Source organism: Equus quagga, chromosome 20 (assembly GCF_021613505.1).
Source record: "Equus quagga isolate Etosha38 chromosome 20, UCLA_HA_Equagga_1.0, whole genome shotgun sequence".
NCBI lineage: Eukaryota > Metazoa > Chordata > Mammalia > Perissodactyla > Equidae > Equus > Equus quagga.
The window spans coordinates 9,604,357-9,626,050 of NC_060286.1; the positions used below are offsets into that span (position 1 = coordinate 9,604,357).

Below are 21,694 nucleotides of genomic sequence, written 5' to 3' on the forward strand. Positions count from 1 at the left end.
CCCACGGGGCGGGCAACGGCAGCTGGGAGATCTCCGTGCCCTCCGTGTCTCTCTCTGGGACCCTCCGGGCGCCCCGAGCACCAGGCTGGGTCTCCCCGCCAATGGCGGGGAGAGACTCTCCCCGCGGGCTCAGGTGTGCAACTCCAAAGTTTCCCTCTGCGTTTAGGAGTAATTGCAGGGGGTTTAGGTAGGGTTCTGGTCACCTGTTTCCACCGTCGCTCCTCTGTTGTGTTCTCGCTCCTGCCCTAGACGTGCGTGGATCCTCTGGGGGCGTCCGTTGGAAGAAAGCCGCTTGCGGGTACCAGGCTGCCCGTCGGGGTTGGAGAGCCCTCACCTATTTCCACATCCTCCCGGAGGAAAGTCCATCCGCCTTCCGATGTATAGTCGCGTGGGTGTCTCAGACGTCCTGAGATGCTGTCTGGATATCCTTTGTCAAGCGATAAGTGTCCAAATAATTGTAGACTCGAAGGGCGAGAGACAAAGAGGACTACTCACGGCGCCATCTTGGCTCTTCTCCTTAATTGGTGATTTTAATTCACTTAACACCATTTTCCACATGGCTGAATGAAGTGGGTAACCTGTCAGCTCATTTTTCTCCCTGGCATCTCCCTCCTGCTCTCTTGTCGTCTTGCTCCAATCCAGACTGAATACTGTAGTCCTGCTGCAAAGCTGTTATCCTGCCACTAGGTTGGGATGGTGCCCTGATCGCTGGTATCTCTTGTCTTCCTTGATTTACTCCCTTATATCTTGTGAAGTACATCCTCTAGTAGCCTTTTGAAAAGCTTCATAGAAAGTCAAGTTTGAAATCTTGTATGTCTGAAATGTTTTAACTTCACGCTCAAGGGCAGTTTGTCTGCTCATAGAATTATAGGTTGAAAAGCAATTAGCTCCTGAAATCCAAATCTTTTTTATTTCCTCACTTCAGCCAATGAGCTTGGTTAGCAATGGATACTCTGTGAGAAATTTGGTCCAAATAAATTTGGTTCCTGAGTTTCAGAGAGCAATAGGAAATGTTCACTTAGCAAGGGACGTCTCAAACAATTTATTGTAATCTATCTGCTGCATGAGTTTGGAGAGTATCATAAATTCAGACAGCAGGAACCTGTCCTCAGGACTCTGAAGGCATTGACCCGTTCTTTGTCATCCAGGCTTGCTAACAGGGAGTCTAATGCAGATGTTATTCTTGTTCCTAAGTGTTTTTTCCTCCTCTTCGGAAACTTTTAAGATTTTTTTCTTTATTCTTGAAGTTCTAAAACTTCACCGTGCTATGCCCTGGTGGGGCTCTTTTTAATTCATTACATTTGACACTCTGTTGCACCAATCTGAAGACAAGTTCTGGGAAGGCTTCTTATGTTCTTTCACTTTAATAATCCCTCTCCCCCTTTAAAATTTTTTTTCACTTTGTTAAACTATTAGTCTGCTGTTAGACCCCTATACTTACCTTCTGTGGCTTTTATCTTTTCTCTGTCCCTTTTGAGTTCTACTTTCAGAGATATTTCTTCACCTGCATCTTCTAACTCTACTACTTCTGAATTTTGAATATTTTAAAAACTATAGTTCAGATAACTTCTGTTTCATTTCCTGTTGTTTTATAAATGCAATTATCTCCAAAAGTCGTTTCTTTTTTTGGTGAGGAAGATTGGCCCTGAGCTAACATCTGTTGCCAATCTTGCTCTTTTTTTTTTTCTTTTCTCTCCAAAGCCCCAGTACATGGTTGTATATACTAGTTGTATGTCCTTCTATTTCTTCTATGTGGGACACCACCACAGCATGGCTTGATCAGCCATATGTAGATCTGTGCCCAGTATCCAAACCAGCAAACCCCAGTCCGCTGAAGCAGAGGATGTAAACTTAACCACTACACCATGGGGCCGGCCCCCTCCAACAGTCTTTTTAACCAGCTTTTTCCACTTACAACATACTCAGCATTGTCTCATACCCAAAATGTGAAACCCAAAAAGTGAAAACATGGCTTTTCACTTTTACATGATGCTCCATCAAAATATCAAAATGTACCAAAGATTTTAAGCAGGATGAGGCATTACCAAATCTGTGTTTTCGATGTTTAGCCTAGAAGAGGTGGGAAGAAGGAACTGGAGCAGATTACAGACTGTAATCTGGGTGAGAAATGTTCAAAGTCTGATCTAAGGCAGCAGTGGTGGGGTAAACACAAAAGGACAGCTGGCAGATCTTGGGAGGAGGAATGGCACAGGACTTGGCAATTGACTGATTAGGAGAAAAGAGAAAAGTCCAGAGTTACCCTCAGGTTTATGGTTTGGACAGCAGCAAGAACAGCTGAATTTCTCCAAATAAGAATTATATATTTTGAATACGTCTAACAGTGACTTACCTATTGTTTAGTCTCAAGTGAGTTAGACTAGAGCAGAGCTTAAATGTAAGTTGCAATGTTCTAGAGCAAAATAAAAATTTCCCCCAGTGTTACAGGCTCAGAGATAAGTCATTAACATTCAAAGAGAAATGGAAAAGGTTCTAAAGTAACTTCTGTGTTTTTCATGACAATATCTCTAATTTAAAAGATTAAAAAATTTTACAAATATTTTTATCTATAAGAAGATATTTTAATTTTGTTTTTTGGTGAGGAAGATTGGTCCTGGGCTAATATCTGTTGCCAATCTTCCTCTTTTTGCTTGAGGAAGATTGTCCTGAGCTAACTTCTGTGCCCATCTTCCTCTATTTTGTATGTAGGATGCCACCAAGCACAGCTTGATTAGCAGTGTGTAGGTCTGCACTCAGGATCTGAACCTGCAAACCCCGGGCCGGCCCCAATATTTTTTTTTTTTTGAGGAAGATTAGCCCTGAGCTAACATCTGCTGCCAATCCTTCTCTTTTTGCTAAGGAAGACTGGCCCTGAGCTAACATCTGTGCCCATCCTCCTCTTATTTTATATGTGGGACACCTGCTGCAGCATGCAGCCCCAATATTTTTATTTTTAATTAAGCATAATAAAAGACACTAAGCTTTCAGAGAGACTAACTTTTAATTAAGATTCTTTGGAGAAATATTTAAGAGGAAGGATGAAAAATTAGCAGTAAACAAAAATTCAAGTTTAAAATTATGGATGAAACACTATGGAAGAAAATCTTCTCACAAAATATTTGGGCATTTGAAATAAAAATAGTCATTCTGCTATTATAAATACTTTCATTTGGTATATTCACTTTGAGTCTCAAAATGAATTTTGCACAATAATTTCCTTTTCATCAGTGAAACACCTGTTTACTGTTTAACCAACAACATTAAAGTATAGATGCAAATATTTACTAAATATATTTTTCCTAAATAGATGCAAATCACTTTATTTCTAAATAAGTTTAATTCTATTTAGACTCATTAGAACATTTACATTTAAATGCTCCAATGTAATCTTATGAGTATTAAGGAAGTAGGAGCTCTTCAAATGAAAAAAAGTCTGACTTCGTTTTATAAATAATGAAGATGATTTAAATGTAAAAAATTGAGCTTAAAAAAACGTAGCCCAAACCACCTGTTTTTTTAAGTCACAGCAGCCATCTACTTCTCAAAAGTCCTTATCAAAGCTATTTCTTTAAACCAGCATTTACTAGCTCAACAGATGGGTTTTAAAAATGAGGAATGTAATTTTACTTTCAACTCACTGATTATATACTCAACTGGAGGCTTTTTAAAAAAATAATTTTAGACTAGATGACGACCTGAATTAAACCATTCTCAACATTTTTCCAGGACTGTTTGCTAACTGGCTTATTTTTACATGTGAGCTTTAAACATGTCTATGACAGGTAGTACATAAAAATAATTACTTGCAACTATGAAACTACCCAGTAAACTCCCAATGTACCATCACTGCTTTTTCCTTCTCTTATAAGAATCGTTGCTGTGAACGCGAACTCGCTGGTACACAGAGGAGGCTACTTTCATGCTGTCTTTCTTTGTGAATGTCTTCTCTATTGCTCCAGGTTTCCAAAGTAACAACTGTGCATCTTCTCCTCCGGTTAGCAAGGAATCATCTTGCAAATTCCAACAGAAAGAACGGACTGTAGCGGCATGCCCTCCCGGAAGGCTGGTCACATGGGTCAATCCTGATGTGGTACAGCTCATTAAGTGAATAATTCCTGTGTTTGTTCCTCCAACAACAAACAATTTGTCCATCTTTTCATGATACAGGCCACCAATCAAATAGTCCAAAGTACCTTCTTTCATGTGAATTACTTCTCTGACATCCTGGATGTTCAAACGTGTAATTGGTTCATCAGTATCAAGATGATTAAGATCCCACCAACAAAATCCTTCATCATGTGTCATGCAGTAAATCTGTTTATAATCTTTCCCAGACCAACCAATATAGCTTACTGATGAAACTGAGTTACATGTTGTAACCAGTGCATCTTCTTCATTATCAACACTAATATCAAATACATTTACCAGACCATCAGTTGACCCTGAGACTACCATGTTGGGATTGCTGGGGTGGAAACATACTTGAGTGATATCATCACTATGTGTCTCTGAATATGCACCAAGTGGATCTTTAGTAGTAGACAAATCCTGAGAATTAATTCTTGCATCCCAAAACACCAACAAGGCGTCATCATCAACTTTTTCTGTACCAGCACAAATGACATGATTATTACAGTTGATATCAAAACTAATAAAAATATTGGAAGGGTACCCCTTGAACAGCTGGACAGGTTTTTCACTGGCTACTCGAGCATCCCAACATTTCACAGTGCCATCAGTGCATGATGAGTATACACTGTCACAAGAATTTGCAAATTTGACTCCATTAAGAAGTCCAGGATATCCACTAAATTCTCGTAGTATGTTTAACCTTTCTTTATCATATATTCTAATTGATCCATTAGAACATAAAACAGCAACCAAGCTTCCCTTTTCTGCTTGTGCAGTCTTGGATGTGTCTATGCCAAGCAGATAAGTAAGTTCTTTAGTCCCTGAGGAACGTCTAACAATGTTCAGATTAGCAAACTGCTCCTCAATCTTCTCCATAGCAGGAGTGGCATTCAAGGGAATAGCAATCTGTAATAAAAATACAAAAATTAAAATTAAACTCAAACCTTCTCTAAAATTGTACTTAAACCATGAATATTTCCCTCTGAGGGCCGGCACAAAACAATCAAAGTAAAATCTATTCTAGCAATTTAATCATCTCCCTACCATGATGTAACCAAAATTCAGTTGCCTCTTTCTAATTCAATCATTCTTGAATACCCAATCTACCATATATACGTTACGCCAGCAAGAGATTTAAAAACATGTATGTACACTGCTCAGCAATTCCTTTTAGCTCAACCCAAATAATGGTCCTACTCATCCAACTTATAGTTCTCAGCATTAGCCAGGATCTCCAATTTGGAATCATCTCCTGGCCCCAGCTGCCTTTTACAACTTTAGAATCTAAACATAGATGTGTAGGCAGAAAAATGGTCCCCCAAAGATGTCCATGCCTTAACCCCTGTAACCCATGAATATGTTAGGCTACGTGGCAAATAGGAATTGAGGTTGCAGACAGAACTAAGGTTGCTAATCAGTTGACCTTAAAACAGGGAGATTATTCTGGATTATCTAGGTGGGCCCAATGTAATCACTAGTGTCTTTAAAAGTAGAAGGTAGAAGATAAGAGTCAGAGGGAGATGTTACTACGGAAAAAAGGCACGGAGAGATACGTTGCTGGTTTGGGTGAAGGAGGTCAGTAAGTGAGTGGCCCCGAGAAACTGGAAAAGGCAAAGAAACATCCTCACTTAGAGCCCCCAAATGGAAGTGCAGCCCTGTGAACACTGTGATGTTGGTCCAGAGAGACACATTTTGGACTTCCGACCTTCAGAACTCTAAGATAATAAATTTGTGTTGTTTCGAGCCACCAAATTGGTAGTAATTTGTTACAGCAGCAATAGGAAACTAACACCATGGAGGTTCCCAGTATGGATTCTGGAGAAGCGCTTCTCAGGCAGTGGCAGCTTGTCAATGGTGGAGCTGGAATTGGAACCCAGGCATTCTGGCTTCAGAGACTGTGCTCGTAACTACCACACGAGATTGCCCTTAATGGTAGGCTGTATGCAGAACAAGTTCAAGGGCAGAAAAATATGCATGCCAAGTGACTTTATCACAAATTTTTCTGTCTTGCTTTCACCAACGAATATTCTGGCCTGCCTCACAATTCACATTTTCATTCTTAAGATGAAATGCTTTTTATTTCTGTTGCTTTAGTGATGGCTTTTTAAGTGTCTGTCTTTTCATCTTTAAACAAGGAGAAATGAATACTAACCCAGGAGTTGTTAGAAGGATTAACTGAAATAATGTGTTTAGCACATTTGGCATATCATAATACATAATCAACGGATGTTACATAAAAATTACCAGTGTTACCACTACCAACACCACTAACACCACACGGTGGAGAATTTGGATATATCAGAGTGGCTCCAAACACAATTTAACCAATGGGCAAAAAATACTAAGTTAGATTTGGGTTTAAAAGAGGAACAAGCATCCTCTCCAACTTTTAATTTTGAATATTTAAAAACTTATAAAAAGTTGAAAGAATAGTACAATGGATACACACACATATAGCCTTTCACCTCCTAGGTCCACTATTAACTTATTTGCTTTCTATTTCTAGAAACACACAGATGCACACATTATTTTTGCATGAACTATTTGTCTGCAGACAAACTATCACTTCATGCCTAAATATTTTGGCATAGAGCACCTCCCTAATCTTTTGTTTGCATGACATTGAATTTTTTTAAACAGTCCAGGCCAGTTTTCTCACAAAATGTCCCATATTCTAGATTTTTCTAATTGTTTCCTCATGATTAGATTGCAGTTTAACATTTCTGGCAGGGATACCATTTAGGTGATGCTGGGTACTTCTTACTGCGTCACACCCAGGGGGCACATAACACCACATCTGGTCACTTGCCTAAGGCAGTAACTGCCAGATCTCTCCATTTTAAAGGTACTTTCCGGGGCTGGCCAGTGGCGCAGCGCTTAAGTGCACACCTTCCACTTCAGCATCCCAGGGTTCACCAGTTCGGATCACTGGTGCAGACATGGCACCGCTTGGCAAGCCATGCTGTGGCAGGCGTCCCACATATAAAGTGGAGGAAGATGGGCATGGATGTTAGCTCAGGGCCAGTCTTCCTCAGCGAAAAGAGGAGGATTGGCAGCAGTTAGCTCAGGACTAATCTTCCTCAAAAAAAAATTTAAAAAGGTACTTTCCTTCCTTTGTAGTTAGTAAGTAATCACGAGATGATACATTGAGACTGTATGAATATCCTACTCTCCAACAGCCTTTCATGCAAAGATTTTAGCGCATGTGGATTATCCTTGCCTGAATCAGTGATTATACAGGGATTTGCAAAACAGTCATCTTCTACCTTAACTAACATGCTTCTATAAAGAAGAGCTTTTTCCTTTTTCTCTCTGAGTATCATTAAGAAATTATGATTTTTAAAAGTTGTGTTATAATCCTTCACTTTGTAGCTCTCGGCGGTGCTCAAATTGCCCCCACCTCAGCCATTGAGAAACTCTCCAAGCCAGCTTCTGTGTCCTTTTGATCTGACTCCATTAGTCTGTAAGCCCTACATGGAAAAACTCTAAGAATAAGATAAGTCTGAAAATGGTGAGTTTCCTTCAACATAAGTATTCAGAGACTAAATGACCACTTATAGTTATGCCGTGGTAGTCACCTCCACAGCATAATTGTTGGTTTGCTGAGCAGATGGACTAAAATGGCCTTCTTTCCTTCAACATGCCATGCTTGCTTCTGCCTCAGGACTGGAGCAATAGCTGTTTCTCTACCTGGAATACCTGCCCTACATTTTTTCACGAGTAACTCGTTCCTGTTATTCAGGTCTCAGTATGTCACCTCCCTGGAGAGACCCTCTCCGATCAACCAACCTGAAGTAGCCTGTCACTATCGTAGTGCCTGTTTTATTAATTTAAAAATTAAAAATGCTTAATTAGGAACTATTTCTTTCTTTCTTTTTTTTTTTAAGGAAGATTAGCCCTGAGCTAACTGCTGCCAATCCTCCTCTTTTTGCTGAGGAAGAATGGCCCTGAGCTAACATCCATGCCCATCCTCCTCTACTTTATATGTGGGACGCCTGCCACAGCATGGCTTGCCAAGCGGTGCCATGTCCGCACCCGGGATCTGAACCAGTGAACCCTGGGCCGCCAAAGCGGAATGTGCACACTTAACTGCTGTGCCACCAGGCCACCCCGGAACTATTTCAAATGTACCAGGTGTAGAAAAAGTATAAGAGACACCCAAATACATACTACCTAGATTTAACAGATGTCAACATTTTGCCATATTTGCTTCAGTTTTTTAATTTAAAGAAATGAAACATTATGGACACAACTACTATGATCAAGAATTTGTAATAATGGAATCACATTTATATGTATCTTCTTTGCAATTTGCCCTTTTAACTCAGTATTTTTTAAAAGCCTTATTTCACTGTTGAACTTATTACCTGACTCTTTCTTGCTTATTTATCAGTAAATAGTTGTTGAATAAGTGAATGAATAATTGATTATACTTTCACACATTAAGCGCTGAAGAGTTCTGGAAGAACGAGAATAAACCTAAGAGGATATCGCATGTGTCTGTATGTTTGCAGGAGCTCTGTTCATGGAAATGGTAAAATAATGGCATTCTTTAACAGTACTTTCAATAAAGCACAAAAAGGAAATACAGAGAAAGATTTTCTATTTGTGAAGAAAAACATTATTGAACATAATTTTTTAGCCCAAGCTATTAAAATATATCCTAAAACATGTATTTACTTAAGAGTATACTGCTTCTACACAGAAACAGCTGCCTATTTTTGAAATATTCAAAGTGTTAATATGAGGTTAGGAAGCAATTCTTTGCTACTAGTTCACATTGACCTCTGCATATGAAAAAGCAGACTGATGACAATTTAAACAATAAGGTTTACTGCGGCTTTTGAGCTAATAGTAATTCATAGGACTACGGCTGCACACTGCTGCACCCAGGCAGGATGGCAGTACTGGACTCCTGCCCTCCGCTACGTTGCCTGCAGAGTCTGTTTCAGATGGAACAGTCCCCTGCGAGGCCATCATTCGAAGGATTCCAGGGATTGACGAGGCAGGCAGAGTGGGCCCCAGATGGAATGCTACAGCAAACTAACACTTCAAGACCGTAGCAATGATAACAACTGCAATGGCTGTCCACGTGCCGCACTGTTGAAATGTAGTGCACTACTTCAGAAAAAAGAAAGAACAAGCAAAGACGACAGACAGATATTAGAGGTAAAGCAGGCATATCCCACAAGACTCAAGCTATAGAGCTTATATTCATCTGCAGATACAAACAGTAAAATAGTTTAAGCTCTTATGGGGAAACATGAGAACCTCTAGCTTACGTTTTAACACATTAATATGCAAGTGAGTCATATTTGCAATATAAGCGTCCAAGGCTATTGAGTGAATCCTTAACTTTACATACTAACAAATCATTCCAAAATGATGAATGCACTCTTCTATTGCTATGTATAGCCCCCATCTGAGTTTTCTTTGCACAATCTACTGGCCAGTCCTCCAAAGAAGCCATAGTTCTCTTTTCTTCTCCCTCTGCACTCTCACAGGGTAACCTCTTCACATTCATGTTTTCAAGCGCCACCTGTATGCAAATAATCTCATCTCTCTATTTACAAATCCCTATTTCCACCTGTCTACTAGCCAGTTCTCCTTGAACATGTCCCACTACACCCCAAAACAAAACTGATTATTTATGCTTCCCTTCTCCCCAACCAAGCCTTTCCCTTAAAAACAAAACAACGCACCCGTCTCAATCTTCTCCATCTTCGTCAGTGGTATTGGCACCAGGACAACACTCTGATCTACCCAGTTATCTCAGCCAGACCCTCTGGAAAATATCCAACTCTCCTACTCAGGGCTCTCATCCAATCAATTTCCAAATCCTACTTCTGGACTGCAGGCTACTTAGGGAAGTGTTAGATTAAACGTATTTCTGTAGATGAAAACAATATTGTCACTTTATATGGTTCAAGCTAACACAAACATATGAAGAAAGCAAATAAAATTAACCATCATTTTTATCTTTTCTCTGTTTGTTTCTGTTAGATGCATAAAAGGAAGCTTAGTTAGTATTCTAGACCTCAATAGGCTAGTGAGAAATGAGGATGTGGAGTGAACCTTTCTTCTATCAATATACATACACACACACACACACACAAATGAAAAGGGACACAAACAGAGAGGGACAGAAAAGAGGACTAAAGCAAGGAGTAGAGAGGAGAAAAGACGGATGAGGATAAGCCAAAAGAGAACAGCAGAGAAAAGAGAAACAAATGGATAAAAGAAAGGGGAATTGCTGCCACCAACTCTTGAATCGTACACAGGTGAAACACTGTGTCCTTAATTCCCAACACCAAGCGGAGACAAGGAAAAGAGGTCCAGACAAAGGAAGTTTAGTAAAGTCTAAAACTATGATAGTTTGCTTGACTATAAAGAATTTTTGTTCATTTATAAAAAATTCCTTATCATTGAGTTAGAGGACGTAGCAGGCCATCATAACCAATTTAAGTATGGGCCTACCTGTGCTGAGGCAGAACAACTCCTACCACCTCCTCGTGACCCACTCAGTACAGAACAGGAAAAGGCAGAACCCCAGCAGTGCCCTGGCACTCAGCCGCCACTGCTGTTGTGGTTCTTACTGGGATACAGAATCCTCACGTCTGAAATAATGCAGCAGCTGGAAGATGTTTACAAAGACACCCCAAAACAAACACTTTAGGATAGGCTTCAAGGGGCTGAGAATATTCAATTCCTGACGAAGTGCCATCTTGCAACACATTCGATGGGAACTGCTGACTAATCTCTTATCTGAATACTTGTCCCTAGATAATTAAGAGGTGATTACTTAAGAAGAAAATCCCTAAACGTAAGTATGAATTCCACTTGTAGCTTTTGCTTTAATAAAATTTAAGTCATTTTTATCAATGGAAATATTATTTCATGTTATTTCCTATTAAAATTAACCCAATCAAATGTTCTTTCTATATATAAAGTACATCCTAAACACATCTAGCTGCGATTAGGTATTGCTTTTACTTCTGAACTGGCTAATAAGCGTGAATATGAAATCTGAAGGACAGCCTAGGTTACATAATTCCATAATGGAAGAGGAAGTAGGTTTTTCCCATTTAAACAAGAGAGAAAAAAAGTATTAAAAGAAAATAGCATACATTTTACATCTATTTAGAAGCTATTGATTACAAAACGCACTATACTAAAAGACTCTTGCATATTATTTTGTATGAAATCAGAAATGAACAGTATCTTCAGAAATAAATGTATTTCTATCTTTCAGGTATGAATGTTCATCATACTTGAAAGATGTGACAGCATGAGCATCCTATACTGTTACATTTTTACTACTGAGGAGTAACAAGTGTATTTGCAGTATATGTTGGATAAAGGACTAGTTCCCTTTTGGGACAATTTATCAGACTTAGGTCAGAAAAACCTAATTCCCCACAGCTGAAACTTAATATTGTCCAATGACTATAAGGAACTAGCTATGACTGTGAAATGCAAAGGCCCAGCAAATGTTCCAAATGTAGGGAGCAGCTTAATGGGAAAAGGAATGGGCTCTAATAACTTCATAATAACTTCATAATCCACGCCTATTAATTTAACTACAATAATGCTACCATATCTATCAAATTGGGCTAGGATAATTGAGCCTCACGGAGAAGAAAATAATCATAATTGGAGTTCAACAAAAGCTAGGTGATGTGCTAGAAACTTACATCTAGTTTTTTTATCCTAATCATTTAACCTTAGGAGACAGGTATTATTATCCTCATTTTACAGAGGAAATTGAAGCTCAGAGAGGAGTCACTTGCCAATGCTCTCATAGCTACTGTGGGGAGGGTACAGGGGAGAGTCTGGTTTGAAAGCCCAGTTGTAACTTCAAAACCTGTGAACCTGTGTTCACTCTAATACTATGCTATTGCTCTTCTATGTAAATACCGAAGTATTAGTGTCAACTTTAATTAAGGAATATGCCAATTAGGCTTTGAGGAGGGGAATTACATGTTCATTCTACATACAAGCAGAGAAAGAAAGGAAGCAGGATGATTGAAAAACACACACCAACCTAGAAAAAGGGTACAGTAAGCATCCATCACTTACCCTGTATTTTTTGTGTCTCACTTTTCTTTTCTTTTTTTAACTTTTTGTTATGGAATTTGCATGGAGTAGAGAAGAGTAAAAGATACCCCCATGAGCCCATCTTCCAGCACGAACAATGACATTCCTCAAAAATTATTATGCGGCACAGAGAGGTCAGTTATACATCATACTTTATTTGAAGGACAGTTAAGAAACTCCAGTGGACAGTATGACGGGACTCTTCCAACTCGTCCCCTCTCCCTCCTCCACATGGCATCAACACGGTTTCTGGACTTGCCCTCAGCTCCAGGGGCGATCCTGATTAGCCTAAACCAGTCAGAGTAATCCCTTCACTTTTAACCCCCCAGTAATTGGTTCAGAAACCTTACATTTTTGCCAATCTAGGCATGTATTCCCCTCCCAACTATAATTTGTTAAGATGCGGAACACTGATTCTAAAGCCAACTCAATCCAACTGATGGAAAGAACTTTTATTTTTTATGAGATTTGACATTTTCTGACTGTTTAAGTCAGTTTGCAGTAGAGTTTTTGTTAATACAGCCTGAACCACCCTAAGTAGGAGTAATCAAATAAAGTCTTGAGGATATCACCAAGTACTGACTTAATGTAAGGGGCTCCTACAAAGAAAGATTGAGAGGGCATACTTTAAAAAGTCAAATTGCATTCACATTAAAGACAGACTTTGACCTTTTGTTCCCTTTAGAATATTCTATCTTTTTCCCCTCCCCACCATTTCAGTTGTGTTTGTTCAAAAATAATAAGGAAAAAACAAGATAAAACTTAATATAAAACTCCATCTGGTAGGTTCCTGTATATATTTTTAAATGTATTTATATTTTTGAATATCTAAAATAATCACATGGTTCAAAATTCAAAAGGTTCCAAAACTAATGTCTTGGAATATTTCTGTCTTTTTTTTTTTTAAAGATTTTATTTTTTTCCTTTTTCTCCCCAAAGCCCCCTGGTACATAGTTGTATATTCTTCGTTGTGGGTCCTTTTAGTTGTGGCATGTGGGACGCTGCCTCAGTGTGGTTTGATGAGCAGTGCCATGTCCGCTCCCAGGATTCGAGCCAACGAAACACTGGGCCGCCTGCAGCAGAGCGCTTGAACTTAACCACTCGGCCACGGGGCCAGCCCCGGAATATTTCTGTCTTCAAGCCCCTCTCCTCTCCCAGGAGGCAACAAATGTTACCAGTTTCTTATGAATACTTTCAGAGATTGTCAAGTTGGGAATAATGCAGTGAAGTATTTTCAGCTTATCAAAAATCTGTCAGTGTAGTACAATAAAAAAAGGAATAGGTTTAAGATTCAAACTTCCTAATTCAAGCCCTTGTTCTACCATAAACTAGCAAGTCATCATTGCACAAATTACCTGACCCTCTAAGCCTCAGCTGCCTCATCTTTAAAACGGTGATAACAATTGACACACTCAATACTGAGTGCCTATTATGGCCAAGCACTATGCTAAATGCTGAAGACTCCGCTGAAAAACGTACTTGCTGTGTTCAAGAAGTTGGGAGATAAACCAGTAAACGATTACAATATACAGCGACAGGTCCAAGGAGAGAGGTAATCAAAGATGATACAGGAACAAAGAGCAGAAGTATGTAGAGCACACAATTCTTGGCATAAAGAAAATAAGCAATATTAATTTATTTTCTTTCTACTGAGTTTTCATTTGATTTACCTTATTATATTTTAATTTCATTTCACATTCACATTTTTAAAACTACAATTCTTACAGCTTTTAAAAAATGTAAGCAGTCTCAGTTACTTTTATATTAAAACTTTAAAAAAATGAATGTATACAAAATTTCTTGAACACAAATATCAAACAACTCTTAAACCTGAATAAACCGTTGACATACTAAATTGAGTTGGTGCCTTTTAAGATTTTATTTTTCATTTTATAATGAAAAGTATACTTCTAAAGAACAAATGAACTTCAACATGTTTTAGACGATGATAAGAGTTTCACTGCCTTAAGTTCAAAATGAACTTCTCCAAGATTCTTATGTTTTAGTTAGGTATCAATCAAAAATGCTTAAGGTTTAAACTATTAAAAATACCCTCTGAGCTCCTTGGACAAATGGCTGATTCTAAGTCTGGGGCAGGGAAATACAAGATGAGCCGGGGACATCAAATAGTGCCAGAAAGTAAAGAAGTGCTTAAAAAAACACACCACAGGAGACAAGATCTCTGAATGGTCACCCCAGACCAATCTGAGCAACAAAATAACAATAATATTGGATTATAACCCAAAGAATAAAATAAATAATCATGAGTCCATACTGATAAAAATAAGAGACTAAATAAGTAAATAAATGAGGGTGAGGGGACATACCTTCCTTAAAGAAGAATTCTAAGTAATATAAGCAAATACAGTCCTTCCAGGAGATGGAGCTTAATTCTCCTTCCCTTGAGTATAGACTGGACTTAATTACTTACTTCCAAAGAACAGAGTATGAAAAGAGAAAAGATAGTAACTTCAAGTAGAGAAATTCAGAAGATACCACCTAATCAACTGATCAAGGTTAACATCATCCGTGATAAGTCTTGTTGATGTCACTTGCCCCATGGTGTGATGTGATGAGAAAGATACTTCACTTCTGTGTTATTCTTCCCCTCAATCCATAACGCCAGTTTAATCATGAGAAAACCTCAGATAAACTCAAATTGAGGCACATTCTACAAATACCTGGCTAGTATTCTTCAAAAGTTTCAAGGTCACAAAAACCAGGCAAAGTCTGAAAGACTGTCACAGATTGGGGATATGATGACCAAATGCAACGTGGTATCCGTGATTAGATTCTTGACCAGACAAAGGATATTGGTGGTAAAACCAGTGAAATCCAAGTAAACTCTATAGTTCAGTTAATAGTATTATGCCAATGTTAATTTCTTAGTTTTGACAAATGTTTTATGGTTACATTAACATTAGGGAAGCTGGGTGAAGGGTAAATAGAAACTGCACTATCTTTGCAACTTTTCTATAAACGTAACATTATTCCAAAATAGTTTTTTTTAAAATGCCCCTTGATACATATCATGGATGTTTGGAGGTTCCAGACAGAAAGGACTGCAGTTACATACACGCCAGGAACGCTCCTAAGTTGAAACTCTACGTCAATCTCAATGCCAGACCTGGGATGTCTCAGGCCAGTCACGGACCCCACCACCAAACCCTGCTCTAGTCACCTTTCTAATCTGTTTTCATTATAAACTAGAAATTATACAGCAGAGCTCAACACAATCTCCTTCCCCTTACCAACAACACCCCTTTCCCTGAAGCAGTTCTGAGGAAGGTAAAAATAAAATCTTGAGGATTCTTACTAATATGCCCAAATTTGGAGGGAAGACAACGCAGGGGATAGGTAGGCGACCTCAGAAAAACCCTCAAAAGTAAACACTCCTTCTTCCTGCAGGAGCTCAGCAAAGGCAAGGAGGGCTGCTAGGGGCTACTGCACTTCTAAGGTCTCCACGCTAAGTTTGGGAAATGAGAAGCAGCCCACAGGAGTGGGATACACCTCGGATTTGGGTCAGGACATTTCATGGGATCTCAGAAAGGAAAAGAGAGTCCATGTCCCCCAGCAAGAAGTGCCTCAGCCCCAGCATGTGATGAGTTTTTGCCAGCAGAAGTGAAGCATGTCATATTTGGGCCAGGTGACCAAGAGGCAGTGTCTTCTTCACCTTCTCTCACCCACCTGCTGGCTGGATACAGAGGACCACCGGGCCCTACAGGATGGGTGAGCCATGAAATGAAAGGAGTCTGAGTCCCCCAGTCCTCACATGAGAGGCAATCTGCTGACCAGAAAGACCTACACCTGACTGTGCCCGTCCCTCAGTTGTGCAGACATCTGAAACATATAGTTTAAAAACCTCCAAAACAAGGATTCCAACCTCTTAATATCATTCATCTTTTCTTTGGGTTAAACTCAAAGGGAATGAATGTCTTACCCTAAAGAAACACCTGAATTTCAGTAATTTCTCTCATTTTATTTACTTTTCATTTATTAAATTCAAGTTAAATTAAACGTAATACTATTTAGAGAAAATGTATAATCTACTATCCCACTTTACTAAAATTATTTCTATCCATGCATGCTTCTGTTCACTCTATCTGTATATATGCACAGAAAGGTCTCTGGAATAATGTTCATAAAATGCATTTCAAGTATCTAGAGTGTATGTGTGGGTGTGTGAATGGAGGGGGTGTGTTATCTTCTTTCTAGTACTTATCGATATTGCTAAAATTTCTTTAAATGATGATATAACCTCATAATAACCCCATAAGTACTACTCTGTTCATTAAACCGATGAGAAAAGCACAGCTAATGTGTAATAAAGCTGCTTTCAGAACTCGAGCATTCTTGTTTCAGAGCTCCTACTATTAACTCTTACACTATACTGCCTCCATAGTACATATATATTTCCTTTTTTTTTAATTTTTAAAATTTTTTTAAAGATTGGCACCTGAGCTAACAACTGTTGCCAATCTTCTTCTTTTCTTCTTCTGCTTTTTCTCCCCAAATCCCCCCAGTCCATAGTTGTATATTCTAGTTGTGGGTCCTTCTACTTGTGTTATGTGGGATGCCGCCTCAGCGTGGCCTGACAAACAGTGCCATGTCCGCTTCTGAACCAGTGAAACCCTGGGCCGCTGAAGCGGAGTGCGTGAACTTAGCCACTGCGCCACAGGGTCGGCCCAATATATCATATTTTCTAAAGGGGAGGTGTAGGGCAGAGCACCTGGAAGCAGTAGCTGCTAATGTCTAACGTCATATGCTGGTGGCACAGTCAGTGGCAAACCTGAAAAATCTAATGGTAGTCACAAAAGCTCGATGATGGACATAAAAGGAGCTTATTATTTATCAAGTCTATCTAATGTTAGCTTATGTGACGCAAATCTGCATGGGTGAAACTTAGGAATCTGGTTATTAATATTCCAGAAAAACTGGGAAGAGTGAAATAAGAACAGTCACTCATACGCATTACCAGTACATCCTAGAGGAAACAATACCCTGGGATCAAAAGTATGCATTGGTTTAACTTCAGCAGAATATCTCTCAGAAAATCTTTGTGTTAAAAATCCAGAGAAATTTGTGCGTATGTTTTAAATGAACACAGAATTGACTTTAAAACAATTTGCCAAAGAACCATTTGTTTTCAATTGGGAAGAAGTGCTGAATATTTAGTGGAAGGTATGCTAAACTGACATCTGTTACAACTTCAATGTAATTTTAAATATCATATTCATTAATGACTGAGACTTAAGGTCTTTGTAAATCAATCCTGCTCAGTGAGTCTGAATATGCTATTCTTATTCACATGAATGTTCAAGATACTGGCTGCAGCAACATATGGCATCTCATGCATTAAATACACTAAAATTCTTAGGGAAAGCAGTTTTTAAAGTGCACGAATCTGTTACCAAGGAAAAGGGGGAGGGGGCGGGAGGAATGACATGCACACTTTCTCATGCAGTATGAGATTATCCTTCAGCTTCCAGATATAACATGCGAAGTATCTTTTAAAAACAAAGACATTTTCCCCAATAACTTCCTGAGATGTCCAGTTTCTCAAGTAAATCTTCCACTCAAAAGCCATCCTTTAAAGGAAGTCTATGAATGCCCAGCTTCTTTCATCAAGAACAATTAAGTGCCTCTGCCTTTCCAGAACAACCAGCTGGTTAACCAAACACAGAGAGAAACCAAACTTCCCAGTCACCAGATGTCTTATTTTGGAACAGTTAGTAGCAAAGTGGAATAACCCAATTCTTGAATTGGTACTATATGTTTACTACTTCTTTTTCTAATTCTGAATAGATGCTTTTAAAAATTAAGCAAATGCTCCCTTTAATAACTACAAAAAAGTGGGGGGGGGATAAAAAGAATCACAGCCTATAACAGAATGATGTTAACATTGTGAAAAACCAGCCACCTGAATATATTTGTCACAGATAGGAATTGATAAGCAGTATCAACTTTAAATCAGCTCAAAAGTCCTAAAGAATTACCCTATTTAATAATTCAAAAACAGTTCTCGAAGGGCTGACATGACAGGCCTAGAACACACTGGATTCAGCAAAGAACATAGGCAAAGTCCCTGCCCTCATGGAGGGCAGTAGGGGGACAGATAAATATATAGATAAATCACCAATTATAATAATGAAAATGGCCAGTGATAAGTGTTATAAAAAATAATATTGGGTATGGCAAGAAAAATGAAGGAAAAAAGTCCTTTTACATTCAGTCATTAAAGGAAAGCCTCTCTCATGAGGTGACATTTGAGCCGAGACCCGAATGAAAGCAGGGAGCAAGGTATTGGACTCTGTGGGCTAAGAGCCTCCTGGGCAGAGAGAAACAGCCAGGGGGCCCAAGCAGCTAAAGCCGAGTCAGAGAAAGAAAGTGGTGTAGGAAATAAGGTTGAAAGGTGGCGAGAGACAGATAAGAGCTCTGTAGGCCATGGGAAGAACTTGAGCTTTTACTCTCCAGTGCGAAAGGAAGCCGCTGAAGGTTCAGAACAGGCGAGAGACATTTGGGGAGGCGTTCCTCCAGCCGCTGCCTGGAGAACAGACCTCAGGGCAGAAGCGAAATTTGTAACGAGGTTTCTGCCAAACTCTAGGCAAGAGAGAGGGAAGTGGGGAGAAGCGGCTGGATTCAGGACCCAATTGCTGAAAGAAGAACCAACAGAATTTTCTGATAAGACTGCAAGCGGGGTATGAGAAGAGGTATCAAAGATGATTCTTGGGTTTCTGGCCTGAGCAACAGGGCGAGTATACCATTGGCACCTCACTTTTAGGATAATTGCAAGCCTTTAAGATAATTATAAGATGATTAATTCGATAATTAGACAATTATCCAATTGTTTAAGTAGTCATTACTGATAACACTGTGGTATATTAAAACAATGGAATTCTACACAGCAATAAAAAAACACATCCTACTGATGCGTGCAACAATACGGATGAATCTCAGAACTGTTTAGTGACAGAAGCCGAACAGAAAAGAGTACTATATGATTTCATTTATACAAAGTTTTAAAACAGGCAAAGTAAATCTATAATGGTAGAAATCAGAATACTGGTTATCTTTTGGGGGGATATGGACTGGGAAAGTGAACGAAAACTTTGTGGGTGGTGATTATGTACAGATGCACACATTTGGGAAAAAAAATGATAGAGAATGAACCCCAGCCTCCACCCCATTCTCACACTGAGTAAACAGCATCAACACTCTCCCGCTGGAGGAGGAAGAGTGTGGTGAGAAATGCCCTATTTGGCACAGGCAAACAGGGCCTGCTAAAAGTTGAGACTGGAGGAGGGACAATGAGGAAGACCCTCCAGCAACCCAGGCCCCACACCAAGCATGACATATTAACAGCCGGCAGCTGAGGAATTTCAACTCTAGCATACTGAAAGTAACCACAGCAACAACAAAACCCAAACCAGTGCACCTACTGACTAGACCATTCAATCCCAAACACTGACAGTCAGACAGAAGCAGAGAGATGTCCATTTCCAAGGATAAATATTATTATCTCAGTTTCTACTATTCTTCTACACGATGCCCAGAATTCAATTAAAAAAAAAGAGAGGGATACAAACAAGAAAAAAATAACAAATTGTCAAGAAATGAGGCAATGAAAACAGAACAGACCCAGAGATCACCCAGATGATGGACTTTAAAACAACTATGGGGCCGGCCCAGTGGCACAGTGGTTAAGTTCATGCGCTACACTTCTAGCAGCCTGAGATTTGCGGGCTAGGATCCCGGGCATGGACTTACACATATCACTCATCAGGGCACGTTGTGGCGGCATCCCATCCACAAAGTAGAAAAAGACTGGCACAGATATTAGCTCAGTGACAATCTTCCTCAAGCAAAAAGAGGAAGATTGGCAACAGTTGCTAGCTCAAGGCCAATCTTCCTCACCAAAAAACCCCACAAAAAACAAAAAACACCCCTACTAATTGGCTATTAAAAAACAACACAAAAAAGTGTTGGCAAGAATTTGAAGAAATCGGAACCCTTATCACAATGCTAGTAGGAATGTAAACTGTAATAGCCTCTGTGGAAAACACTTTGGCAGTTTCTCATAAAGTTCATCATAGGTTCACACAAAAATTTGTACATGATGTTCATAGTAGCATTATTCATAATAGCAAAAAAGTGGAAACAACCCAAATGTTCATCAACTGATGAATGGATAAACAACATATGGTATATCCATACAATGGAATATTATTCTGCAATAAAAAGGAATGAAAAACTATTATATGCTACAACATGGATGAACCTTGAAAATATTACAGTAAGTGAAAGAAGCTACACACAAAAGACCACATTTCATATGATTTCATTTATATGAAATGTCTAGAGTAAGCAAATCTATAGAGGCAGAAAGATTAATGGCTGCCAGCAGCTGGGGGAGGGGGAAATTGGGAGTGACTGCTAACAAGTACAGAAAAACTAGGCAAGCCAGTGGATGTGGAGTGACATTTTTTTTTTCCTAAAGATTTTATTCCTCCCCCTTCTCCCCAAAGCCCCCCAGTACACAGCTGTATACCTTTAGCTGTGGGTCCTTCCAGCTGTGGCATGCGGGACACCACCTCAGCATGGCCTGATGAGCAGTGCCATGTCTGCGCCCAGGATCTGAACCGGAGAAACCCTCGGCCGCCGAAGCAGAGTGCGCGAACTTAACCACTCAGTCATGGGGCTGGCCCCTGGAGTGACATTTTTAAAGCATGGAAAGGAAAGAAAATCTGTCAACACAAAACTCTGCACCACCAAAATGACTTTTCAAAAAAGAGGGTAAAAGAAAGACAATCAGATAAACAAAAGCTGAGAGGAATCACTGCCAGCAGATCCACAAAACAAAAAATGTTAAAAAAAGTTATTCAGCCAGAGGAGTACTGGAAGTCTGGACTGACACGAAGAAATAAAGAGCACTGGAAATGGTAAACATGAGGGTAAACGTAAAACTTTTTTTCTTTTAAAAATCTCCTTGGGGCCAGCCCGGTGGTGTAGTGGTTAAGCTCAAGTGTTCCTCTTTGGCAGCCCAGGGTTTGCAGGTTCAGATCCCAGGCGCAGACCTACACACCACTGACCAAGCCTTGCTGAGGCAGCATCCCACAGACAAAACAGAGGAGGAATGGCATAAATGTTGGCTCAGGGTCAATCTTCCTCACTGAAAATAATAATAATTGACTGTCTAACGCAAAAAACAGTAACATGTTGAGGGGTTATTAAAAGTAAAATACATGACAGTTAATAGTAAGAGGACATGAAGGAGGAAATGGAAAGGTAATGTTGCAAAGTTTTTACGACATAAAATAGTATTATACTGTAGATTTTGACAAGTTAAAGTAATATAATGTAAGGGGCTGGCCCCATGGCCGAGTGGTTAAGTTCACACGCTCCACTTCGGCAGCCCAGGGTTTGGATCCCAGGTGCCGACATGGCACTGCTCATTAGGCCATGTTGAGGC

At 39.5% G+C, this 21,694-nt stretch overlaps 1 protein-coding gene across 10 annotated transcripts in view; it reads right to left on the bottom strand.

Annotated features, from left to right (window-relative positions):
• Nucleotides 1-3,001: 3,001 nt before the first annotated feature.
• Nucleotides 3,002-21,694, bottom strand: part of WDR89 (WD repeat domain 89) — a 38,508-nt gene continuing 19,815 nt past the window's right edge. For 4 of the 10 annotated variants that reach the window (XM_046647894.1, XM_046647897.1, XM_046647893.1 and 1 more), the window contains 2 exons: nucleotides 9,831-10,018; nucleotides 3,002-5,034 (listed from right to left, as the gene is read on the bottom strand). In XM_046647894.1, the coding sequence (XP_046503850.1) occupies nucleotides 3,841-5,004 (1,164 nt within the window). In that variant the 5' untranslated portion in view covers nucleotides 5,005-5,034; nucleotides 9,831-10,018 and the 3' untranslated portion in view covers nucleotides 3,002-3,840. Of the gene's footprint in view, nucleotides 5,035-9,830; nucleotides 10,019-10,605; nucleotides 10,763-12,207; nucleotides 12,265-20,773; nucleotides 20,797-21,694 lie in introns of those variants that run through there. The other 6 variants (XM_046647901.1, XM_046647899.1, XM_046647898.1 and 3 more) reach the window with 5 other exon arrangements.